This window comes from Littorina saxatilis, linkage group LG13, assembly GCF_037325665.1.
Source record: "Littorina saxatilis isolate snail1 linkage group LG13, US_GU_Lsax_2.0, whole genome shotgun sequence".
Taxonomy (NCBI): Eukaryota; Metazoa; Mollusca; class Gastropoda; order Littorinimorpha; family Littorinidae; genus Littorina; species Littorina saxatilis.
Window position 1 is genome coordinate 35,318,385 of NC_090257.1, and position 27,500 is coordinate 35,345,884.

Genomic DNA, 27,500 nt, shown 5'->3' on the forward strand with positions numbered 1-27,500 from the left:
AAACGAAGAGTGGTACAGAAAAGCGTGCTATCCTTCTCAGCGCAAGTACTACCCCGCTCTTCTTGTCAATTTCACTGCCTTTGCCGTGCGCGGTGGACTGACGATGCTACGAGTATACGGTCTTGCTGCGTTGCATTGCGTTCAGTTTCATTCTGTGAGTTCGACAGCTACTTGACTAAATGTTGTATTTTCGCCTTACGCGACTTGTTTTTATTGTTATAGCCCAGATATTAAACAGGAATTTTCTTGTCAAAAAACATACGTGTATTTGAAGATTTGCCTTTCTTCCGCTCAAAGATGTGTTTCTTGGATTTGAGCAATATTTGGGTATGACGTAACAGGTTCTTGATCACGCCTACCCTCAAAAATGGATTTTTTTGACGACATGATTCACGTCAAATCGTCAAAACGGTGACTTAAACTAACCGATATTATACATTTTGGTGTCTTACCTAACAGATGTGTGCGTTTCAATCTGCCACGCAGTCAAGTTGATCTAGCGTGTGAAAGAGAGCAACCACAATCCTGGAAAATGGCAAGAAATTCTAGTTTTTGCTGGTTAGCTGCAGTTGATATGCAATAAATATAAAACTACACATAGCAGCCTTTCTAAATTTCACAGAACGATGACAAATGTCTTGAGGTCAAATATTGCTCAAATCCAGGAAACACATCTTCGAGCAGAAGAAAGGCAGCTCTTCAAATACACGTATGTTTCTGGGCTATACCACTGAAAAAATACCCTCAACTTTTTGTGCTCAGTGTATGTACATGAGCACGGACAGACAGATGGACATGCGATGATGTGTTTCTGGGTCTGCCCCTCTCTGTCTCTCCATCGCTGTCTGTCCGTTTCTCTCATTCACTACTAGGCACACACGCATGCACGCACGAACAAACTGACACATGCAAGAATGAAAGACGGGAAAATGGAAGAAAGAAAGACAGAAAAGATAATGAAAAAGAAGATATATAGAGATAAAGAAAAGGTTCGAACAAGAAATATTTCTCATCCCATGTTGGGAAATATGTGTTTGTGTGTGTCTGTGTGCGTGTCTGTGTACGATTGGGTGTGTTTGTGTACTTGCTTGCTTGCGTGTTTATGTGTGTTTTCATCTCACAGGGCTACTGCAAAGTGTTTCGTAAGCTGGACTGGCAGGAGCTACCGATGGAAGATTTATTAACATTTGAACGTAAGATGAACGTTGTTTGCACTCTTGTTCACCATCATATACTGAACTCCAAAAGAAACGCAAGATTAAGAAATTTAATCTCATTCTTTGGCATTTCATTTTGACGAGATATAATCGAACGAATTTCACGAAAATTGGTACCAAGCATCTTGGGGCAATGTTCTTTGATTGTCACTAACAAAAAAACGTTACCGAAAGAAAGTTCTCATCGCCAGGCTTAGTAACGCGTGTGTCCCCCATTGACGTTCACAAGGGCCTGACATCTGTCTCTCATGGAGCGCACCAGGCGGTTGACGGTGTTCCTGGAGGTTTCTGTAGCTGGGAGGAACGGTTGGCGCAGGTGCTGACGGTAGATGACCCGGTCCTGGCGAGCAGTAGTCACACGAGGTCGTCCGCTTCTAGCGCCATCCCGGGTGCTGCCGCTGGCTTGGAATCAGGTCCACAGACGACAGATGGTCGAGGTTGCCACGCCCATGACATTTGCAATGGCAGCTGGGCGATTTCCAGCTTGCAATCGCCCGATTGCTCTCTCCCGGTCAATGGCGCTCAGTCTTGGCATGCTTCTACTGTACAAATGGCTGATTTCAGACAGTGGACGGAGACAGGTTTTTGTTCCTTGTGTGAGCTGAGTACTCTTAACGAAAAAAATCAGGTCTGGCAGCTTTTGTGTGGGCTGCGGGAGCGAAAAACAGTCTCAATCTTCAGCACGCTGCAGAGAGCGCACTCTGGGCGCTGCACACGTGATTTTCACAGGCTACGTGCAGGACACTATGCTAACTCATGCTCGTGCAGAATGTTCACCTGAAACCCACCTTTAGTGCATTGTCAAACCTTTGCACAGACCTCACTAGCTGGGTTGACCCTTCCAACACACTAACGCCTTTATGGTCAGGAGTAGAATTGACTCACTTAGGTATGAAAGAAGAAGAATGTGTTTCATTTGTCCAACTTTTATGTCTTACCGGAGTATAATCGGTGAGTCCTAGTAATAAGCAAAGTTCGTCTGTATGGACGGACAGCTAGACGTGGAGGCCAGAGCTTTGAAACTGTGCACACTCCTAGGGTTTAATGACCTCCCTGACGGGCGCTGTGGCCTTGTGGAAACGATCGTGTAATCAAGAGTTCGATGGGTTATGGAAACACGAAAACATATGACGGCTTACTAGTGCCAAAACTACATAATTGTAATTATCACGTGAAAATGACTAATTTTCACGTGTTAATTACTAATTTTCACGTGTTAATTACTAATTTTGTTTACGTGTTATATATACTAATTTTCAGTTTTGGCTCGCTTCTTGACGGATTGCTAGAGCCAAAACTAAAAATTAGTCATTTTCACGTGAAAATTAGTAATCAACACGTTCAGTTTTGGCTCGCTTCCTGACGGATTACTAGAGCCAAAACTGAAAATTAGTAATTAACACGTAAACATAGTAATTTTTACATGAAAATTAGTAACTAACACGTGAAAATGAGTAACTTGTATTAGTGTTCATCGGTAACTCAGTTTCAGCTTTGGCACTCCGTGCTAGCTATGGGCATGCACGCTAAATCTTCAACGAATCAGCGCTAGCACGGAGTGCCAAAACTGAAAGTTACCGATGAACACTGATAATTACTAATTTTCACGTGGTAATTACTCATTTTTACGTGTTAGTTACTAATTCAAGTTTTACGTGAACTGGCAGTGTTAATTAGTAATTTTCACGTGATAATGGTAACCCCAGGATTTGGCACTAGTAAGCCGAGGCCAAAACTGAAACTTAGTAATTAACACGTGTTCCGTGTAATTAATAGTGACATCGCTTACTGACAGTGTTAATTATTAATTTTCACGAACGGATTGCTTGAGCCAAAACTGAAAATTAGTAATTTTCACGCGAAAAATAGTAATTAACACGTGAAAACGCAAACTGACAGTGTTAATTAGTAATTTTCACGTGATCATGGCAACCCCAGGTTTTGGCACTAGTAAGCCGTCACATAAACACCCAGCATGCTTTCCCGGAAAGCGGCGTATGGCTGCGGGGCTGACTGATGGCGGGGTAAGAACGGTCATACATGTAGGAGATTGTGGGAGTTTCAACTCATGAACAAAGAAGTGGAGAAGAGATGACCTGCCGACCAAAGGCCCGTGTAACGCTGTGTTGTTTACTGCAGGGAAGTCGCAAGAGCGGAAGACATCGGAGCTGATCCAAGACATTGTGCGACAGGAGATCTACATCGAGAGAGAATCTCCTTACGTCAACTACTATGAGGTCGGTCTCATGGGCGTTGTGTGTGTGTGTGTGTATGAGTTTGAGTTTGAGCACGGTGTGTTTGTGTCAGTGTTTGAGTGTGTGTGTGGTTGTGTGTGTGTGTTTCAGTTTAATTTTGAGTTTGAGTATGTGTGTTTCGGTTAGAGTGTGTGTGTGTGTGTGTGTGTGTGTTTCACTTTGAATGTGTGTGTGTGTGTGTGTGTAGTACTGGTGACGGTGGCGTGGCCGTCCACCAACCGAACGATAGATGCATGGGAAGTAAACCCTCTGGAACGCTAGTATCATGATTGTGACCAGTTATTTCCCTTGTGTTGCGTACTGCGTTGTAATGGCCACATTAGCATTGGGAAGAACTAATGTTTGGGCATGAACTTACTTGTTTTACCAACTTCTCCCGAATGTCATAGTTCTTACAAAAATGGATGGGTCATTTAAAAATTTTTTTTTATAGAGGATTAATTGATAAGCCGTTTACGGCATGTTTAATGGTGAAACTGAGAGGCCTTGATTGTCTGTACGCTTCCATTTGCTAAAGACTACGCTATTTGTCCTGTAATACGATATTTTGCCTCAATACACTTAAAGCGATTGGGCCAAAACAAGCAATCTCTGAGATATTATACATTTTGTCCACAATGACAAACACACACGCACGCACGTACACGGGCAAACACACCCACCCACGCACACATGCACACGCGCGCACGCATATACACACTCATGTTACACATACACACACACACACACACACACACACACACACACACACACACACATACACCTCTTTCTCTCTGATCATCTCTTTCATCGTCACTATAGAAACGACAGCAGAAGGGCTATATTCTGTCGTCTAATATACACAAGATAATTATCATAACATATCATATTACAGCACAAAATAACGTAGTAACATGAACTGATATAAAAAACGCTGGACCCGAGTACTCTTCAGACTGGCTCGCTCCCCCAGTATGAAAGTTTTTGTCTTGTGCACGTGGATTTAAAAAAAAAAAAAAAAAAATTTATTTTACACAATTAAAAAAATTATTAGAGTAAAATAAAACATTAAAACGTTCATAATAAACAATAGTAAACAAGAATTAAAAAAAAATAAAAATAAAAAATAAAAAAATAGACCGCCCATGCCGGGAATCGAACCCGGGTCACTTGGATTTAAAAAAAAAGAAAAAAAGAAAAAAAAATTTTTTTTTTATTTATTTTACACAATTAAAAAAAATATTAGAGTGAAATAAAACATTAAAACGTTCATAATAAACAATAGTAAACGAGAATTAAAAAAAAAAAAAAAAAATATATAGACCGCCCATGCCGGGAATCGATCCCGGATCATTTTGGCCATAGACTCTCTCGTGCTCTCTGTCTCTCTTTCACCGAGACCAAACCCTGCATTGTAATTTCTTTGCCGAGACCATTTCCCTATGGCATTCCGTTTGTCAAATAATTATTTGGATACTTTTTCATGTTTTTTTCACCAGTTTTAGCTAAATAATCATTATTTAGAAGCTCATGTGCTAAATAAGTAATTGTTTATAAACAATGTAAAAAAATTCTAAAGAATTTTTTGTTTACGTAAACCATTCATTGTTTACCTAAACAATTCATTGTTTACGTAAATAATTCATTGTTTACGTAAATAATTCGTTGTTTACGTAAATAATTATTGTTTACACAAATAATCACTTATTTCACAAAATATTTTTTGGGTGGATAAAGTGAGCAGGTGCTAAATAAATCATTGTTTACCTATATAATGCATTATTTAGCAGATTCGCTAAATAATGAAAACTGCTTTTACTTTCCCTAAACAATGAATTGTTTAGGGAAAGCAGTTTTCATTATTTAGGGGAATCAAGAATTGACTTCTAAGCTTCATTTTTTGTGTGTGTGTATATACTATAATTCAATACAAGGTATCTCCGAACATTATTGATCAGAAAATGTTCGTAAATTTGTTTATAACAGCAATTTGGGCTTGTAAAATAAGCAAAATAATATCCAAACAAAAGCTATTTTAAGATAAGAGTGTGTGGAGAGACCTTGTATTCAATTATAGTAATCACTGAAAGACATAAAACTTAGTTCAGAAGCGAATCCTAGAAACCCCTAAATAATGGAAAATGTGTTGGCTAAACAATTCATTGTTTACGTAAATAATTCATTGTTTACGTAAATAAAAAATCCCGCAGTGGGGCACTGCGGTTATGAAATTAAAGGCCCCTCCTGTTTTTGGAACCGCAGGAGCTTTCTAGTTTGCTGTTAGGTAGATTTTTGGTTCCTCTTTCCTGTCATGCTCTCTTTTTCTTCATGAATTCTTTTCTTTTTTCTGCCTTCTTGCTCATTCACCTGTATTTTTTCCAAAAATCTCTTCTCTTGCCGCTTGTCTCGCGATTCATGTATAGTTTAATCTGTTAGTGTTCTGATGTAAGTCCAGCAGTAGATAGGTTAAGCCTATTTTAACATACTGGAAACTGGTAATCTTCCAGTAGGTATTAATTTAGTTTTACTAAAGCCTGCTGGGACACAAGTAATGGGTTAGTGCATTTGTAAACAGGAATCGCTTGACAAGTGGCCCCCTTCATCCCCCCCCTTCCTCGTCCTGATATGGCTCTGCGTAGTCGGCTGGACGTTAAGCAACAAATAAACAAACAAACAAACATACGTAAATAATGATTTATTTAGCAACATTGCTGATTGTTTATAAACAATGTAATATAAGTTTATTTCACAGAGTCAACTTTGTGTGCAGACTCTCTTCGGTGTCCGAACCTCCCCCCGTGTACACTACATTGGGTGTGCACGTTAAAGATCCCACGATTGACAAAAGGGTCTTTCCTGGCAAAATTGCTTAGGCACAGTTAATAATTGTGTACCTATACCCGTGTGACTTGGAATAATAGGCCGTGAAAGGTAAATATGCGCCGAAATGGCTGCAATCTACTGGCCGTATAAAATTTCATCTCACACGGCATCACTGCAGAGCGCCTAGAACTGTACCCACGGAATATGCGCGATATAAAGACTCATTGATTGATTGATTGATTGATTGATAAGTCTAAATAATATATTGTTTACGTAAAAAACATATTATTTAGACGTATTTTACATTGTTTGTAAACAATCAGCAATGTTTCTAAATAAATCATTATTTACGTAAACAATGAATTATTTACGTAAACAATGAATTGTTTAGGTAAATAATGAATGGTTTACGTAAAGAAAAAAATATTTAGAATTGTTTTACATTGTTTATAAACAATTACTTATTTAGCACATGAGCTTATAAATAATGATTATTTAGCTAAAACTGGTGAAAAAAACATGAAAGAGTATCCAAATAATTATTTGACAAATGGAATGCCATATTTCCCCACCCGTTGTCTGGCTTGCACTGACATCATGCTTCTCTCGTCACTGCGTGACGTGTTCGCCGCTCAAGTCTCCCCTTTAGTTCAGGCTGTTCGCAAAGCGACCAGCCTCCCACCGCAAAAACTCCCCCCGTTAAGACTAAGAGTCGTTTTGGTGAAATATTTCGCAGGTCCCAGGTAACATTATGAAGTTTTAATACGATCAATCGGACCTATTATCAACTCATAACTCATAACTCATAACTCATAACATTTTATTGATCCAACAAAGGAAATTAAATTGGTCATCAGCACATATAGGTCATTAATTAATAATTATAAAAGAAGAAGAGAAGAAAATTTATAAAACCCATGATAACAAAAAAATATCTAAAGTAATATATGTACAACTACAATACCCTTTTTACTTGCACACTTGACACACCGACACACCAACACACATGCATACATACCTACATACATACCTACATACATACATACATACATACATACATACATACATACATACATACATACATACATTCCATGTTAAAGTGTAGTTAAGTTAAGTTAGTGTATCAACTTTTGAACGAACTGCGCCCAGTAGTTTCCCAGCAATAAGCTGTTAAGTCGAGACAGACAGACAGACACACACACACATGTACACACACACACACAGACACACAATTAAAGTCTGCTGGACCCTCCTACTGCGTACTCGGGGACCAGCTTTAACCCTTATTATCCCAAAGCGCCCAATACCGCACGCTCAAGCTCCCACATGCAGATCCCTGAAACACCCACAGTTATACATTGGACACATATCTGCTTTCATTTCTACTGGCTTCCTGCAATGTTTGAGCATTTATAATTTGGGAAAACTCGCAGTAGTTTATTTGCTACGATTTGTTCAAGTTTGAAATTGACGGGGGCGTCTTTCCATGCCATGGGGGTAAATGGGATATACTGTCATGTTGTATACAGGGGAACCCTCTTTTTATACTTTTTCCTCACACGTTTTGTTCAACTTCAGTAACTTTACTCCCATTTTAAGATTCTCTCCTTTTTGACTCACATGCGAAGCAAAAGTGAGTCTATGTACTCACCCGAGTCGTCCGTCCGTCCGTCCGTCCGGAAAACTTTAACGTTGGATATTTCTTGGACACTATTCAGTCTATCAGTACCAAATTTGGCAAGATGGTGTATGATGACAAGGCCCACAAAAACATACATGGCATCTTGACCTTGCTTCAAGGTCAAGGTCGCAGGGGCCATATATGTTGCCTAAAAAACAGCTATTTTTCACATTTTTCCCATTTTCTCTGAAGTTTTTGAGATTCAATACCTCACCTATATATGATATATAGGGCAAAGTAAGCCCCATCTTTTGATACCAGTTTGGTTTACCTTGCTTCAAGGTCAAGGTCACAGGAGCTCTTCAAAGTTGGATTGTATACATATTTTGAAGTGACCTTGACCCTGAACTATGGAAGATAACTGTTTTAAACTTAAAAATTATGTGGGGCACATGTTATGCTTTCATCATGAGACACATTTGGTCACATATGATCAAGGTCAAGGTCACTTTGACCCTTATGAAATGTGACCAAAATAAGGTAGTGAACCACTAAAAGTGACCATATCTCATGGTAGAAAGAGCCAATAAGCACCATTGTACTTCCTATGTCTTGAATTAACAGCTTTGTGTTGCATGACCTTGGATGACCTTGACCTTGGGTCAAGATCACATGTATTTTGGTAGGAAAAATGTGTAAAGCATGTGAGTCGTATGGGCTTTGCCCTTCTTGTTAAGACCTGAACTTGTGTTTAGGGGAGGATTTAACAGGGGAGTTCCACTGTACTATTTTGCTGCAGACGCGGAGTCCTCAAGGCAATACTGTGCGCGTGCCGGTGACCAGAGTGCCGCGTCTGACGGACAAGCTTCAGAGTCTGCCCCTCACACTGCCTGCCGGCAAGCGACAGTTCGTGCCCCTCATGCTGCTGAGAGAGGGCGAGGTCTTCGTGAGTGTCTTTCTCCATCCCCACAACAGTCCAACCCTCATTTTGCATTGCACATCATTTAGTTGTTCTGTGATGGAAATTAGATTTAGGAAACAAATTATTTAAACACTTTCCATTTTAATACGTCCTTTTCCAATTTTCACAAGTTTTTCTTGTTAAGAATGTTTGTTAATTTACTTCCATTTTAAGACTCACTCCTGTTCTAGCTGTTTTGTTTGTTTCTTTGTTTGTTTATCCAGACAATTTCTCCGGAAAAACAATATTTCATGCTAACTTACTAGCACAGGGTTATCCAGTCATTTTCTGTGTACGGGGGAATAACGAGCCGGGGGAGTAGCGATACGGGGGAGTAACGAGCCGGGGGAATAACGAGCCGGGGGAGTATCGAGCCGGGGGAGTAGCGATACGGGGGAGTAACGAGCTGAGCATCTCGTATCTCTTCTGCTTAAAATATATACTTTTTTTGTCAAAGATGTACTGTACACGAATGTACAGGCAGATCTGACAGTTGTAAGTTCTTTAAACATGCTCTCTCTCTCTCTCTCTTGAAAATTCAATTAAAGGCACAGTAAGCCTCCCGTAAACCATCACAGATACGGTCAGGCTTTTACACACAGTACAAACACCCTTTCATTTAAATACTCACCGATTGAGAACATCCTAGGTGCCCTCCGTAAAGAGCGAACAATTTTCAAAGAATTTATTTTTGCGTGGTTTATCTTACCCCTGAGCCATCGTGAACCCGTGTGATCCAGTTTCCCTTTTTCACAATGTAGTCGTCAGTCAGTAATTTGAATGCGACTCGATGTGAGCTTATCTACAATAGCACGTTTTTATGCACGAAACAAACGGCTGTGGTTCACAAGAACTCTAGCGATGGCTTTTAGTGGGGCTCGTATGTTGCAGACGCACACATAAATCATTCACATCTTGCAACAAACATCATACTTTGTGATATTGTTCCTTATAATTATCTAAGGGATTTCAGATACAGAGCCACTTCAGAAATCGTTTTTTTTGTTTTTGATAGGGAATAAAAGGCTGCATTTACAGCAGACGAAATTCGTACCAAAAGCGCTCAGCAGTAAATATTCCCAACTCAGCAAATGTAAAATTCAATGGTTTACCATGCACCAGAAGTTGTCTGCTGATAACACATGCATGACATAAATGCTCTTATGGGTATTTTTGTGTTCTGGTATTTAATTTGATCAATTTTAGAATTTTATATATCCGCAGCATGAACATTCAAGATGGCGGCCTCCGCAACATTGCGTGTTTTGATTTGAGCGAAAACAACGTTTCTGAAGGTAAGTTTTCAAGAATACGCATCCATTCACCAATGTCACATCATTTTACTGTTTAATTCTCCCCTGGGGTCTGTTATTCATCGGGTGAAGCGCTGAAATGCAGAGACTTTGTTTAATCTTGCAATAGCTCATCGCTGGATTGTGATGCTGATAGATCTAGATCTATCTGTTGATTACAAGTAAGGAAATCATGATCGCCACGCTGGTGATTTTAAACAGATTAAACGAACTTTGAATAAAAGGCGAGGAGAAAGAGATTGTTCATGGTATGATAAATGATTAGTCCTGCCTACGTTAAGGACTTCCATAAGGTGGGGAGGGGTAGAGTCAAAAACTGAGTGAGGGTAGGCCAGATAGTAGGATGACCAGCTGGAGATAAAAACTATGGAACACGAAGAGGGTCAAATGCTCGAGCAAGTACTCGCGCATTTACTCGAGCACTTTCGAAACTGCTCGAGTAAATGCGCGAGTACTTTTGAATCGGAGATTCCCGAGTTGTACCGAAGTCATTGGTTGGGTTTATTGAAAACTTGACCCGGAAAATTTACTGAAACGACGCATCTGTAGTCGTCATGGAGGCGGGAAGGGCGGTCGCTGGGATTATTAACGATCGCATCAGGGAATTGGCGGACAGACCTACTGGGATGGTCGATCATATCCAGAAGACGTACCCCTTGTTCAAAGGAAACAGAGACACAGTGCGGCCGACAGCGGCACCTCTGCAGACAAGAAAAGGATGCGACGACATTTGTCTCCCCAAGCTCTTCTAATGACAATACGAACAAGAAAAACAATGGAAGATGAAAACAGAAAGAAGATATGATTACGAAGTGATCACAGATCACATTTTTTACTGAAAACTGCTCGTGCATATGGTGTAGTACCTAGTAAGCGCCCACCCCCTACTTTGGGTCGGAATTGGTGCAAGGTACTTTACGGTACTTACCGATTGAGCACTTGCTGAGCATGTGATCCCGATTGCAACAAATTCGAACACGCTTGTATTTTTCTACGCAAAGCTGTGAGAAAGACTTCTTCGGCGGCCATGACGAAGTGAGGTCACAAGTGAGGTCACGGAATCAGGTCACGCAGCACGCTCTCAGTCGGTGGCTTTGCTCATCCATAACACCAAACAGAATTCTTTTATATTAATATTAATTTTTATTTCCAACTGAAATATGATTATAGGCCTATAATTAATTATTGAAATCATGTAAAATATTTAGAAAATATGCCAAAAAGATGACTGTTCCGCGACAAGTTTTTGCTTTACCCGCTCGTTACTTCTCGGAAATACGCGAGAAAGTACTCGCGCGTTTAAATGCGCGAGTACTTTGAAAGTGCTCGAGCAGTTCTGAAAGTGCGCGAGCAGTTTGAAACTGCTCGAGCATTTTCAAAAGTGCTCGCGCATTTCCTCGAGCAGTTTCGAAAGTGCGCGAGCATTTTCAGAAGTACTCGCGCATTTACTCGAGCAGTTTCGAAAGTGCTCGAGTAAATGCGCGAGTACTTGCTCGAGCATTTGACCCTCTTCGTGTTCCATAAAAAACACTCCATTCCCCATGTCTTTACAGTGTTGTGATCAAACTTTCAAAGACGGTAGGTAACAGACAAAAGCATACAGTGTATGCTAATCAAATGAGATAAGTGGTTTTGAAAAATGAAGAGGTACCGCTCTTTGAGTTTTACAATTTTGGTTTGTTGCTTGTTTCTCATCCTTTTGCTTATTTTAAGTTGACCGTGCATTGGTGTGAATTTTATTTTTACAGGATATATATATAAGAGTTACACCACATGCCGGTTCCTGGGAACAAGCGTTCTGCATTTATTCCGGTGCCACAGAAGGGAGCTGATTTCACTAGTACTACTGTATCAAGGTTTGTTACCTAATACATCTTAACAGTAAGATTTTTTTATTTGTATTAATTGGAACATGTTTGCACATCATTTGTAAGCGACCTCTGTGAATTTGATGGGTTTAACGTACGAACCCTCACTATGGTCAACATTCTGTTAGCGACTGTTTGAAGCGAATAAATGTAGCGGTCAGAAAGATTCCAGAATCAGTTGGGTCACTGGAAACTGTGTTTGTTTGTTTTTTAACCTGAATCAGTAAGAATTATACGAATTCATGAAATACAATTTTCTTTCATTTTGGTCTGTTGTGTGAAGACTTGCTAACCCGGCTTTGACCGACTCTCTGAGATAGTAAACATTATTCAAATACATTCAAATAAAAATGTCACTTTTCATCTTTTGTGTGAAGGGTACCCCAGGCTGATTTCCTGCACCATGGATGTAGAGGAGGCCAGACAGTCTGCTTCTCATTCCAGCTGTGTTGCGTTTTTTTCTGCTCGTGAAGTGTATCGCCACATTGCCAAAGCCATTGGCCAAGAGAAGTCACCCTGTCTGCCCATTTTGCATAGCCTTACAGGCTGTGACACTATGTCGTTCTTCAATGGTATTGGGGAATCAGAAGGCTTGGGAAGTATGGCAAGCATTTGAAGACGTCACTCAAACTTTCTTCAGGTTGTCTGCTCCTCTTTGTAAGCTGAGTACCACTGACAGGGCAGCACAAGAGCTTTTTGGTGTACATTTGTAGGACAAAACCAGCAACGTACTGGGTGTAAACAGTGCTAGACGGTACCTCTTCAGTAAGGAGAGCTGCCAAATTGACCATAATCCCCTTACAAGTGAGGTGCTGCTGCAGGACATGAGATTGAGAAGAGCCATCTACCTATTAGACTTCCAAACTCTGTGGGCTGGCAGTTCAAGGCTGGAAAGTGGGAGTCATTCTGGACGAGCTTTCAAGAGGTATCCAGCGTGTGCCGAGAACTCATGAGGTGTGCCTGCAAGAAGAGCTGTACAACAAAACGCTGCAAATGCTGCTAAGAAGGACTGCAGAGCACAGCTCTCTGCAAATGTGCTTGCATGCCTGTGAAAACTGTCAGCATCTAAACTGTGCAAAAATATTATTGCACCCATTTTCATACCCCAACTCAAATTTTTATTCCTGTGTCATTTTATTCAAACTGTCTATGCCATTAAAGGCTCGCATCTTCGCTATCTGGCACATTTTTTTTTTAACATCATCATTTACGCCGTCAAAATAAGGATACCCTTGACGTGACAAAGAGATGTGACAAAACCTTCGGGTACCTTTTAAAAAGCCGACGACAATTCCTGAGGCACAACTGGGTCACTGTTGTATACGAAGAAAAAGTCAACTTCATTATCCATCCAGAACAGGTTGTTTTATTTCGCCATCTTGCATATTTTTAGTGTTGTGCCATTGTACCTACTGATGTATGTGTCGATCTCACGGATGAGATGTTTATGTGTCAAATTTGAGGGATACCCAAGTCAACTAAAATCCATGTATTTTAGCAATGACCAAGTGGGTTGCGTTGAAACTTTCAGGAATGTGTGTCTACGCACGAGGCGTAGTTCAACCGTTTGAGTACACTTTCAAATCTTCACGAAATAATATTTTAAAAACTGCCACAGGTTTGTTGACTTACATCCCACATTTGTTTGACTTCGCATGTATATATGACAGATGGTTGTTTCAAGTACTGCCAAAGTTTCTTTTGAGTATAGACACTTGCCGGAATGTGCTAGTTGTGTTAACACATGAGAACAAACAACGTTTTCGAAATACAGCGATTATGAATTTTAGTCGACTTTTGAGTTGATACATTACATTTTTATCAGTTTTATTTTGGGGGTACCCTTATTTGGGCGGCGGTCAAATAACCCATGTAAAGGCCACCTTTTATCTTAAAAGTGTTCCAGTTAGCCAAGTTGAGTGCCCTCAATAGCATACATTGAATATAACAGCACAGGAATGAATGTTTTCGTTTTGGTATGAAAATTGGTGCAATATATTTATTTTTGCACAGTTTAGGTAATCCACAAATTCTTCAACCCTGCCACCCACACCGTCCAATCATTCTCTGCACCAACAATACATGTATTGTTTTGTTTAAAAATGTGTTTGTGTTAGTTTCTATTGCAAGAGAATGTCTTGTAGCACCAAAAATGCTTAAATACCCTTTTATTGGCGGCCATTTTGAAAATTGTAAAAAAACCTACTGATTTCTTAATTTTTTCACGGTGGCTCTGTATCAGGTTTTGTTAAGCAAAAGCAAATGTCCATTTACGCCAAATTTGCTGTTAATCACATGAAGTGAAATATGCCTAACATACCCAACCGTTTACACTGGCGGCCATTTTGAAAAATTGTTTAAAAACTACCCATTTTTTTATTTTTCGCGATGGCTCTGTATCAGGTTTTGTTAAGCACATAAAACTCTTCATATTTGCTTAATTTGGTGTTTGTTGCATGATTTGAATGATTTTGCAACATAGGAGCCCCACTATAGTGTCTAGAGCAGCAGATAGTTCGTTTCTTCCGTCGTGATATAACCTTGAACGGTTGAAAACGACGTTAAAGCTGTGGTCTATTTATGACTTTCCGGGGCTACGAGGTTGAAAAATAGGGATAAAATCATGTACAGAATTCTGTACAGCAAACGCTACCCGAAACCCCACCTATACGGCGTGTATGACCTTGAGAGCTTCAGTCAACGCTTGAATTTTGCAGTGGTAACATCCGGTTTGCTCTCTCAGAGCTGAGCATATTTGTCGAGAAGGATCGAGCAGAAAAAATAAACGACTTGGCAGGGATTCGAACTCAAGGCCTCGGGGCCTCAAAATGTCGGGGCCGATGTCTTAACCGCTAGGCCACTTCACTAGTGTTTTCAAAGATAAAAAAAATTATAATTTTATATCATTCTACGCTTGAATTACCATTCATGCGTTGCAAAATTGTAAAAATTGCTTTTAAAATTTGCCTTTATTTGCAAACATGTTTCACGGAATCGCAGTACATGTTTACACCGTCATGCTACACGACATTCGCGCCATGCAAATAGCTGCGATATCTCTATTTACAACATGCAAGAAAAATGACAAGAACAGTAATTGAATCTCTCTAAAACTCTGTGCAGTTGAAAACAGACAACTAAGAAATATTTATACATGTATTCACTTCTGAACAATGGGCGGATAGAGATATAAATCATGCTGCTTCAAGAATAACATAACATGAATTCATATCAATGTTTTTCCTTCTTTTTCTCGATTGGCGCAGTAGCCTAGTGGTTAGGACATGAGACACGAAGTCTCGAGGTCGAGAGTTCGAATCTTCGCCGGGGCGTTTATTTTTTCCCCTTGATCTCTCTTGAAGGTAATAATATGATCAGTCTTGAGAGAGCAAACCGGATGTTATCCCTGCAAAATTCAAGCGTTGACTGAAGCTCTCAAGGTCATACACGCCGTATAGGTGGGGTTTCGGGTAGTGTTTGCTGTACATAATTCTGTACATGATTGTATCCCTATTTTTCAACCTCGTAGCCCCGGAAAGTCATAAATAGACCACAGCTTTAACCACCAAATAAAGAAAGAAAGTTCGTTTCTGCATGATTCATATTAACTATGGCGAAGGTGAGCCGTATAAGCGTTTGCTGTTCTTGTTTGTAACTGAGTTTCTGTATTTTCTGTCTCTGTGTTCCTGTACGTATTCTCTGTCAATGTGTCCCTGCATTCTCTATCTGTGTGTTCATCATAGCTGTGTCTGTATGCTCCTGTATCTCTGTCTCTGTGTTCATCATAGCTGTGTCTGTATGCTCCTGTATCTCTGTTTCTGTGTTCCTGTACGTATTCTCTGTCAATGTGTCCCTGCATTCTCTATCTGTGTGATCATCATAGCTGTGTCTGTATGCTCCTGTATCTCTGTCTCTGTGTTCATCATAGCTGTGTCTGTATGCTCCTGTATCTCTGTCTCTGTGTTCATCATAGCTGTGTCTGTATGCTCCTGTATCTCTGTCTCTGTGTTCATCATAGCTGTGTCTGTATGCTCCTGTATCTCTGTCTCTGTGTTCATCATAGCTGTGTCTGTATGCTCCTGTATCTCTGTCTCTGTGTTCATCATAGCTGTGTCTGTATGCTCCTGTATCTCTGTTCATCATAGCTGTGTCTGTATGCTCCTGTATCTCTGTTCATCATAGCTGTGTCTGTATGCTCCTGTATCTCTGTCTCTGTGTTCATCATAGCTGTGTCTGTATGCTCCTGTATCTCTGTTCATCATAGCTGTGTCTGTATGCTCCTGTATCTCTGTCTCTGTGTTCATCATAGCTGTGTCTGTATGCTCCTGTATCTCTGTTCATCATAGCTGTGTCTGTATGCTCCTGTATCTCTGTCTCTGTGTTCATCATAGCTGTGTCTGTATGCTCCTGTACGTATTCTCTGTCAATGTGTCCCTGCATTCTCTATCAGTGTGATCATCATAGCTGTGTCTGTATGCTCCTGTATCTCTATCTGTGTGTTCATCATAGCTGTGTCTGTATGCTCCTGTATCTCTATCTGTGTGATCATCATAGCTGTGTCGGTATGCTCCTGTATCTCTGTCTGTGTGTTGTTTCAGGTGAGTCTCGGGGCGGAGGTGATCGCGCTGAACAAAGACTTCTACTGCCGTCACGCCGCGAAGGAGGCCAAGGAAGTGGTGGACAAGACCTTCATTTACGACGACAACTTCATCAAGCGACGCGTGCGGGAGAGAGTCAACCGTGACGTGCACCTGGAGGAGGTGCTCAATCACTACTTCCACAAGGTCACCATGGCAACCAGCGAGTTGTGCAGGACAACGGACGTTACTATGATCTGAACGCTTCACTCACCTGGTCACTCTGCCCCTGGACTTGTTGGACACGGTGTGACTAACCTGTCTTGGGGGCAGCGCCATCTGGCTGTGTTTGACTGCTTGAGCCCTCTTTCTCTCTGACACCGTGCGTCTTTCTCACCGTCAGATGTTTGGAGACATCCACACGTCGATCAGCATTTAGCCTCTTATACAGGCTTCAACTTGTGTCTTCTGGTGCCTGGAGTTGTTGAACAGACATGTGTGTGTCACCACCTGCTCGTGTAGTCTTCACTTAGTTACTTGTGCCTTTTTGCGTGTGGAGTTGTTACTTACGGCTAGCTCACCTACAAGAGGAACAGGCTTGTCTCCAGCGGCATATAGTATCTATAGTATCTTTTGGCTGTGATTGTGTGGACCCAGAAGGGTGTTTAATTGCAAATATCTCTTAAACTGGTTGGAATTTTTTAATAAGCTTTTAAGAATACCTCAGGCACCTGAAATGCTCTTATGTGCTGAAATTTCAGCGAGAAGTAATAAAAAAAAGAGGTCATATTTAGACTACAAACATCGTGGGGCCGTGCGGGCCCATGTTTCTCAAAGAAGTAAATGAGAAGCATGGGTCCGCACGGCAACTTCCGTGTGTAGTCGAAAACCCGGACGGGCGAAGGTTAAACCGTCTGTTCATGGTTATGGACTAAAATCATTCGGAATAGATCATGTTCCTAAGTAGTTGCAATTGCCTACTTGACCTTTTGTAGAAGTTTTCTTAAATGCTCTAGTCTTGTACTTCTTTTGTCAGGTACGTGCAACATCTATAGAGTTTGTGGATGCAAAATGTGTTGTATTCTGTCATTAAGACCGTGTATTCAGTCGCCTTTTTAAGTGTCCAAGTTAAAAAGACAAAGATGTCAAGCTTTTTTTCCTCTAAATGTTAACCTTTGCCGTGCTTCCTGGGTTCACCTGTACCCAGAGACACACTAAAATCATTGTAACTCTGGAACCATTAAAGGTATCGTTTTGAAATTTTAAGTATCTCTCACACACCTAATTTGCTCTCTGTCTGCAAATTTTTAGTGTGTACATGACAAAACATCAGAATTAATTGATTATGATAATTTACATAAACACTACCGATGGCGCGGGTTCACACATACCCATACTTTTAAAGAGTAGTAGTGATTGTAACTATCCCTCTGCCGACGGCGCGGGTTCTGCTACACCCATAATTACCAAAGCGGCGGAACAGTGTCTGTCTGCCTGTTTGTCTCCAAGAGACTGTCTGTCTCTCTGTTTGTCTGTCCGTATCTCTCTGTCTGTATGTCTGTTGTCAGTTGCTCTGTCTGTCTGTCTGTCTGTCTATCCGTCTATCTGACTGTCTGTCTCTGTCTGTCTCTCTCTCTGTCTGTCTCTCTCTCTGTCTGTCTCCCTCTCTGTCTCTCTCTCTTAGTCTCTCTCTTAGTCTCTCTCTCTGTCTCTCTTTCTTAGTCTCTCTCTCTCTCTCTTTCTTAGTCTCTCTCTCTCTCTTTCTTAGTCTCTCTCTCTCTCTCTTTCTTAGTCTCTCTCTCTCTTAGTCTCTCTCTCTCTCTTTCTTAGTCTCTCGCTCTCTCTCTTTCTTAGTCTCTCTCTCTTTTTTAGTCTCTCTCTCTCTCTTTCTTAGTCTCTCTCTCTCTCTCTTAGTCTCTCTCTCTCTCTTTCTTAGTCTCTCTCTTAGTCTCTCTCTCTTTCTTAGTCTCTCTTTCTCTCTCTCTTTCTTAGTCTCTCTCTCTCTTTTTTTGTCTCTCTCTCTCTTTCTTAGTCTTTCTCTCTCTTTCTTAGTCTCTCTCTCTCTTTCTTAGTCTCTCTCTCTCTCTAGCTCTTTCTTAGTCTCTCTCTCTCTCTCTTTCTTAGTCTCTCTCTCTCTCTCTTTCTTAGTCTCTCTCTCTCTCTTTCTTAGTCTCTCTCTCTCTCTTTCTTAGTCTCTCTCTCTCTCTTTCTTAGTCTCTCTCTCTCTCTTTCTTAGTCTCTCTCTCTCTCTTTCTTAGTCTCTCTCTCTCTCTCTTTCTTAGTCTCTCTCTCTTTCTTAGTCTCTCTCTCTCTCTTTCTTAGTCTCTCTCTCTCTTTCTTAGTCTCTCTCTCTCTCTCTCTTAGTCTCTCTCTCTCTTTCTTAGTCTCTCTCTCTCTGTCTCTCTCTCTTTCTTAGTCTCTCTCTCTCTCTCTCTCTCTGTCTCTCTCTCTTTCTTAGTCTCTCTTTCTCTCTTTCTTAGTCTCTCTCTCTTTTTTAGTCTCTCTCTCTCTCTTTCTTAGTCTCTCTCTCTCTCTTTCTTAGTCTCTCTCTCTCTCTTAGTCTCTCTCTCTCTTTATTAGTCTCTCTCTCTCTCTCTTTCTTAGTCTCTCTCTCTCTCTTTCTTAGTCTCTCTCTCTCTCTTTCTTAGTCTCTCTCTCTCTCTTTCTTAGTCTCTCTCTCTCTCTTTATTTGTCTCTCTCTCTCTCTTTATTTGTCTCTCTCTCTCTCTTTATTTGTCTCTCTCTCTCTATCTTTCTTAGTCTCTCTCTCTCTCTTTCTTAGTATCTCTCTCTCTCTCTTTCTTAGTCTCCCTCTCTCTCTTTCTTAGTCTCTCTCTCTCTCTTTCTTAGTCTCTCTCTCTCTCTTTCTTAGTCTCTCTCTCTTTCTTAGTCTCTCTCTCTCTCTTTCTTAGTCTCTCTCTCTTTCTTAGTCTCTCTCTCTCTCTCTTGCTTAGTCTCCCTCTCTCTCTTTCTTAGTCTCTCTCTCTTTCTTAGTCTCTCACTCTTTCTTAGACTCTCTCTCTCTCTTTCTTAGTCTCTCTCTCTCTCTTTCTTAGTCTCTCTCTCTCTCTTTCTTAGTCTCTCAGTCTCTCCCTTCCCCTCTCCCTCCCCCTCTCCCTCCCCTGCAAGAGGTCGGTGAAGGGAGAAACTCGATGCAACCACTGAAGTAGCGCTGTGGGTTTCCCTGAACCCACCCCGTCGTTAGAGAAATAAACGGTAAAAATCCTCTTTCAAATGTATGGGTTCAGACAAACCCGCATCGTCGTTAGAGGAATAAACGGTAAAAACCCTCTTTCAAATGTATGGGTTCAGACAAACCCGCATCGTCGGGAGTGTGTAGTCAAAAGCGGCATCCGGCAAAGGTTAACTGAACATTTAACGTTGTAACAAGACTATACATGTTTTTTACTTTTGATACCTCACTAAAGGAATTTACAGTTTTATAACCTTATACAATTTTGTGATGCTTTTTAAGCAATAATGGAAAAAACTATTATTTTTGTTAATGTCTGGCACAACATTGTAAGATATAGCACAGAGTAATACATATTTTTGTGATATGCAATTTTGAACATGGCACAACAACTTGTATTGAAACAAGGTGGTAATTTTAGCATGTAGTTTAATAATTGACTTGCGAGCAAATTTTGCGTCTGAACGTCACTTTATTGCACACAAGTTTTTGTGAAAGAATGCTAGACATACATGTTTTGATTGTAGTCATAATGCTCCTTAGAACTGAATAAGAGTAATATGACAGTGATACGATAATAACATAACAGAATGAACAAAAAGATGTAAAGCAATGACTTGCATTTTTATTTGTCACAAAACTTGACACAGCTCAGGGATGACAGGATGTTGACGATGCAAGCACTACTACAGTAAAAGGGCGAGTTAAAAACGGACTGACGCCCACAGTCAAAAGTCTACAACAATATTCAATATGTAACTTGAATGAGAAATGTCTTTGTTACTGTTAAGTAACTTTGGGGACAGATAAGTGTTCAGCAAATGAATCGACTAAAAAACTTCATAACACACACAAAACTTAAAACATTTGTACTACAGACTTTGTTTCACAATAATCACTGCTAAGTAAAAAAGTACAATAAAGGAAAACATCAAGAACATGTCCAGATAATTGAAGTAGAAGAGGATTTGAAAGGGAGCAACAAAATTGACACCACTGGGAAGTGACTGACGTACAATCAAAGCATTCAATTGGATCTATAACCTTAAATACACCAAGCAAAGATTTGTTCTGGTAACATCACTTCGTTTGACATTGAAACGCAACACCTATCAGAATGAGAGTTCTTTTTGTTTTGACCAAATATTTCAAAACTTATCAAGACATCCTATTGAAACTAGCCTAATAAACACCGAGTTTTTCTTCTTCTGGTGTCTGACATTGAAACACAACACTGAACAAAATGCGAATACTTTTTGTTCAGAGTAAACTTCCAAAAGTTATCAATACATCATAATAAAACTAGACTAATAAACACCGAATTTTTTTCTGGTAACGGCTTAGTTTGACATTGAAACTGAATAGAATGAAAATTCTTTTTGTTCTGAGCAAAAATTCCAAAAGTTCAATACTTACTATGACATAACTGATAAACACTGAATATACTTTCACTTAGTTTGACATTTAAACACACAACACGGAGGAGAGTAATTGTTTTTGTTCTGAAAAAAATAACCTAATGTTACAGGAATATACCAGCACCGTTTTCCTCCTTTCTTCTGGTAGCTCTCCTTTACCCTTGCGGTTGTTTCAACCATCTTTCTTTTTTGTTGATTTTGCTGTTGTTGAACACTTTGATGAAGATTCCTTCTACACACATTATCTGTCTCCTTCCCTGGCTGGTTTGGATGTTGCTTTTCGCTGTTCCCATGGCTGCCTCAGACGTTACTAATGGTGATGTTTCTGAGTGCAGCAGAGCTATGACCACCTAGTCCTCGGTCCACTCGAAGGGCTCCGGGGGTTCTGGCTCCTCCTCCTCCTCCGTCTTGGGTCCACCAGCTGCAAATCACATGTCAGATTCAGCTACACCTCTTCTACTACCAACACTGAAGCACCTATAATTATCTGAGTCAGAAGCTTACAGTTTCTGCTGTGTTTTTTTTAACTGTACGTGCTTTTGTGTCTTCCCTGTAATCTCTAAATACATCAACACAAACAGTGGGGTTTAATTATATATGATAATGATACCAACACATGCACAGTTTGGTGGCTAGTGATCTTACCAGTAAATTTCAAAAGCTGATATTACTTTGTTGCTAAGATTTTATTCTCAAAATTCTGTGCAATTTCCTAAGGAGACAAATTATTCTCAATGTCACTTGTTCATCAAGTTCTTTTCGATTTTGATGTGAGAGACTTTTCACTTCAGAAGAGAGGGTCAACAGGTTCTTGGCTTGCTTTAAGGCAGTACCTTAATTATCTCATGAAACTTTGGTAGGACTGCATGGCAGCAGGACTTGTGTTGACCAAGAAAGAGTTGTGTATCAATATGAAATGTGTTTTGTGTGCGCCTTAACAAACCTGCCACAAACTCCACCAGGTCCTCCTCTTCGTCGGGCTTGACGTTCTTCAGCATGATGATGCCTCCATGGCTCAGCTGTAACATCATGGGACAAACAATAAGTATGAGATCATAAAATACTAAAGACATGAGACTCAAACTGGAATCAAAACCTTATCTTCATTCACAGAAAGAGAATTTAGAACCAGCTCCACCAAAAAAGGAAACTGTATTCTTATTCACGAAAACAAAGCCAAGAGTCTTGTATTATTGTTCACACAGAAAATATTTCGAAATGACAGCAAGAGTTTAGAAATGATACAAGAAAGTGTCCAACTCTTAAAAAGATCCAATACTTTAATAGGCACAAAATCGTTATAGACTTGGTTAATCAGACTGTCAGAAAAAGGTATTCTGAGATCAAGTGCAATGTGAGAGGCATCCATGCCAAGATAATTGGCAAGAAAACGGGATGTGTCTTATTGGGAGGGATGTCCATGAGAGGTTTGACAGTACTGACCTCTTTGACCGGGCGGTACTTGGACCCCTCTTTGGGCGACAGGACGCGCAGCTGGCTCTTCATGGCGCGGGCAGGGTTGGTCAGGAACTCGAAGGTGGGCTCCGGCTCCTTCTTCTCTTCCTCTTTCTTCTCCTCCTCCTTTTTGTCCTCCTCCTTCTTGCTTTCCTCCAGGCTGGAGGTGGAGGGGGTGGTGGTGGTGGAGGAGGGTGCGGCGCTGGCTGGCTTCTTGTCCTTCTCCTGGCCCTCGTCCTTCTTCTCTTCATCCTGAAAGACAAACACTGATACAGTCTACAATCTGTACATTTATATGTTTTGTGTATTGAAAACACAAGTATATAAATTAAATTGTAAGACTGTTAAAATGGGCTTCCAGTTAAAAGTCAACAACAACGAATCAATGGGCACTCACACACAAATTGTGGTCATTCTGTCATGTCAACTGATCAAATCAACGGATTACATTATTATTTACACAGTAAAACCTTTCAAACAATCAACCAACAGGTATGGCCGGTTCCAGATTTAATGTCCGGTATTTTCACATTTTCCTCCCAAACATGCCATAAATGTCAGGCAAAAACTATCCCTGTGGAGGTCAAGTGACAAAGTGTAACACTGACCACATCCATCTTCTCCTCCTTCTTCTTCTCGGCCTCCTTGCGGCGGTGCTTGGCGGTGATGGACAGCACGGCGGTCTCCACCTTCTCCTTGGTCTGGTTCTTCTTCTCCTCCAGGGGCGGGGGGTAGGCGTACAGCGAGGGGCGCCCAGCTGACTTGAACTCCACCTTGGGCATCTGGCAGGGCGAGAGTAAAACATGAATGCATGGCAGTCTCCAGAACCTAGCCCTAGTAACGAAACTATGAGAATTAACTAAATAGTATCAATAAAGTAAAAATCCTAATACATGTAGTCTTAATAGTTTGTGGACTAAAACGTTTTCTAAAAATTTGCTAAATTGTCAAAAAAATAGTTCCATTACACTTAACACTCTCTTGATTTGCACACTAGAAAAATATGAAAAATTAAGCTTGCAGCCATAACTTCCTGTCATCCAATAGTCAACTACAGACCAATGTTTTGCTCATGTAACTGGAAGCTTTCATTCCACCTGGCATTAAATGCACATCTTGACAGTACCTAAGAATACGAATGAATGAATCTGAGCAAACCATTGAGTGACCATGCACTACAATGGATATAGGGCACACAACCCATCAACAAGGATGTGGCACAAATGTAACAAACTTGCCACCAATGGCCAAGACTACATGCAGACAGAAAGCACAGGACAATCCAGAAGACGGGCACCTACCTTGAGGTCAGAGTTGAGGCCGACGATGCAGGCGGGGGAGAAGGCAAGGGAGAGGAAGTGGGTGAGGGGGTACCAGTACCAGAACTGGCAGAACACCAGCAGGCCCACCACGGCGTCCATGTTGGTGTGCCCGGTACGGGACTGCAGCGACACCGTGCAGTTGCGTCCTCCTGAAACAGTTAGGAGAAGACTGCTAGAATACTCTCATCATGGATACCACTGGAAGAAACTTCTAGTACTTTATAGGTAGGTGTCTGGAAAGCCCCAACTAGGATAAAAATAACAACACACACACACACCAAACTAAAGCAAGAAGGAAAACAAAGGGAAACTCTACTGACAAATTGTAAATACAGATTTTAATCAGCCCATCTCTATAGCAGAGTAACTTAATTTCAATCCACATATCGCTTGGATTCCTAATTGGAAGTAAATTTAGTGTATCGTACACATATGAGGCATAATCATAGTTCAAGGCCATTCATATAAACACAAATTACAGATTGTGGCAAAACAGGTATATTTCACAGAACTCAAGGGAACAGCAGACTTCAGTACAGTACCCCCCTTTTAAGACCCCCCAATTTAAAACTTCCCCCTTCCATGACCCTGCTTTCTCCGATTTTCTGTTCATAGCCTCTGTTCTTTACCTCCATGTAAAGACTGTCCATTTTCAGACCTGAATTTTGTTTATATAGATTTTTGAAAGTCTTAAAAAACGGGTTCCATTCGCATTTTTTCATGTCAGTGCCTCCCGATCATACTTCTTCCTACTACCCTTTAGCCACTTGCTTCCCCCCCCCCCCCCCTACATTATCCCCTCTCTACCCCCCCCCCCCCCCTCTGAAAAAATTCCCTGAAATGGTACCCTCCCCATCCTTTAAAGACGCATTCTTCTCCCTTCCCTCCTCAGACCCCACCACTAGCCTGGTGACCTCTGTGCGCTAAGGACGCCCAATTTGGACGGGGTGAACGTGCCGAGATTGAACAAGATGGACAGTCTGAAGGCAGCCTGTGCGGGGAAGCCTGCAGAGACCGTGATGTTCTGCTAGGGGCAATGTGACCCCCCCCCCCCCCTCCGGTGAACGAGGCTCATTGCCACTGAAGAAGCGGGGTTAAAACGTTGCACTAGCAGACACAGCAAGTGGCATATTTCTGTATTTTTCTTCTGGGGGTGCAGAAATCATTCTGTCTCTCTCTCAGACTGTGTGTGTGTGTGTGTGTGTGTGTGTGTGTGTGTGTGTGTGTGAGAGAGAGAGAGAGAGAGAGAGACAGACAGACAGACAGACAGAGAGAGAGAGAGACAGAGGAAACACCGGTCAGTCGAGCAAGTGTGACAAATGGACGAGGGCTGGGCGACAAAGGGCTGGAAGAGACTGACATACACAGGCGACACACGCGTGATTGGACTTGCATGAGATGCTAACAGCCCTGGCCTCAACGCCTCGCTGACCCCTCCTGTCCCACCGCCATCTATCTCCCCTCAGCACCACAACGACACGAAAGTGTTCAATGTTGCGGAAGGAATTTGTAAGACACAGTATTTGGTGCCATTTTGGCCACTTTCAGGCACAGAAAGCTGGTCTAGGACCGTTTCTTGATTATTTTGATTGTGATTCTACACCCCACCCCCCTCCTTTCCATCGCCATCAGCAGTCCAACACCATGTCAAAGTTCTATCTCCCCAAACCGGGAACCAACACCAAGCTTTTCCCCTGTCCCGGTGGTCCGTTTCCAGGGGAGAGCGAGACTCGTCATCGGTGACAAGGGAAACGTGACTGCTATTTGACACTGAGCGGGAACAAGTGTAGCAAGGTCGATGTGTCTAAGAATATCAGTGTCGGCTGTGTTTTGTTCAGAGGTGTGATTTGTTTGTCTTACTTACTTGATGTCTTTTACTGTCATATCACGACTTTGGGTGCTGAAGGCTTTCTATCCTCGGCCTCCTCCTCGGAAATGAGTTTTAGAAAATTAGCGTATTCAACTAGTTCTCATCCCATGACAAAAGTCTAGAGGGATCTGTGGGGGTTTACAAGATGGTTTACACGGAATGAAATTAAGGTACATGTATAATCCAATCACACCTGTTCTTACATTTTCTTCGTTTTCTCACACACCCCGTCTTACCCACGCCTCTTCGTGCCCTTATCCTTTTTGACAGAGTCAACAAAATCATGTTGGCCTGAGAGTTTAAAAAAAAAGAGTAAATAAATACAAAACAACAATAAAAGACGGAAAGGAGGAAGGGAGATGGCGATTTCCTTTTCAAGTTTAATTACACTTTGGTGTTTTAGCGGACGAACGAAAACATGCTCAATTTCCTGGAATCTCGTCGAGCTACAAAGAAAAAAAAGAGAAAAAAAGAGAAAAAAAGAGAAGATGCCGGGAAGAGAAAACATTGAAGACAAACAAGCCGCTTTGAAGTGTGCAAAATTTCATTCAAGTCGTCGCAGGCAAGACACAAAGTTTACGCTCCCTGTGGAAAAAAGCGAGGAAGGCAACGACATTTTAGTGCCGGTGATTCCCCGCCAGTTTGTGATGGCAGGCATAAAGGTGATGCTCAGCAGGAGGGAATCACCGCCTTGGGGCCAGTACACGGCTTGGAGGCGCGGGGAGGGGAGTGCCAAGGAGGTGTCAGGGTGCGCAGGATTCCCCAGGGAGTCTTTACGTCGTCTGCACGGTCACATCACTACAAGGCTCCATTGACTCGCTAACGTCACCAGCAGGCATACAGAGTTACTCTCTCTCTCTCTCTCTCTCTCTCTCTCTCTCTCTCTCTCTCTCACACACACACACATCACGGTCACATCACTACAAGGCTCCATCGACTCGCTAACGTCCCCAGTCTCTCTCACACACACACACATCACGGTCACATCACTACAAGGCTCCATTGACTCGCTAACGTCACCAGCAGGCCTACACGGTTACTCTCTCTCACACACACACATCACGGTCACATCACTACAAGGCTCCATTGACTCGCTAACGTCACCAGCAGGCCTACATGGTTTCTCTTTCTCTCTCTCTCTCACACACACACACACATCACGGTCACATCACTACAAGGCTCCATTAACTCGCTAACGTCACCAGCAGGCATACAGGGTTTCTCTCTCTCTCTCTCTCTCTCTCTCTCTCTCTCTCTCTCTCTCTCTCTCTCTCTCTCACACACACATCACGGTCACATCACTACAAGGCTCCATTGACTCGCTAACGTCACCAGCAGGCATACAGAGTTACTCTCTCTCTCTCTCTCACACACACACACACACACACATCACGGTCACATCACTACAAGGCTCCATTGACTCGCTAACGTCACCAGCAGGCATACAGGGTTACTCTCTCTCTCTCTCTCACACACACACACACATCACGGTCACATCACTACAAGGCTCCATTGACTCGCTAACGTCACCTGCAGGCATACAGGGTTACTCTCTCTCTCTCTCTCTCACACACACACACACACATCACGGTCACATCACTACAAGGCTCCATTGACTCGCTAACGTC

At 41.6% G+C, this 27,500-nt stretch overlaps 2 protein-coding genes across 2 annotated transcripts in view; one reads left to right on the plus strand and one right to left on the minus strand.

The window, feature by feature from the left end:
* Positions 1-20,259, plus strand: part of LOC138945877 (uncharacterized) — a 50,844-nt gene extending 30,585 nt beyond the window's left edge. The window contains exons 12-16 of the mRNA XM_070317398.1: positions 1,124-1,193; positions 3,357-3,454; positions 8,695-8,841; positions 16,636-17,781; positions 19,977-20,259. Of these exons, the coding sequence (XP_070173499.1) occupies positions 1,124-1,193; positions 3,357-3,454; positions 8,695-8,841; positions 16,636-16,875 (555 nt within the window). The 3' untranslated portion in view covers positions 16,876-17,781; positions 19,977-20,259. The remainder of the gene's footprint in view (positions 1-1,123; positions 1,194-3,356; positions 3,455-8,694; positions 8,842-16,635; positions 17,782-19,976) is intronic.
* A 153-nt stretch (positions 20,260-20,412) lies between these two features.
* Positions 20,413-27,500, minus strand: part of LOC138945607 (26S proteasome non-ATPase regulatory subunit 1-like) — a 112,707-nt gene continuing 105,619 nt past the window's right edge. Inside the window, exons 4-8 of the mRNA XM_070317057.1 lie at positions 23,982-24,151; positions 23,289-23,462; positions 22,669-22,932; positions 22,169-22,244; positions 20,413-21,646 (exon numbers count right to left, since the gene is read on the minus strand). Coding sequence (XP_070173158.1) covers positions 21,576-21,646; positions 22,169-22,244; positions 22,669-22,932; positions 23,289-23,462; positions 23,982-24,151 — 755 coding nt within the window. The 3' untranslated portion in view covers positions 20,413-21,575. The remainder of the gene's footprint in view (positions 21,647-22,168; positions 22,245-22,668; positions 22,933-23,288; positions 23,463-23,981; positions 24,152-27,500) is intronic.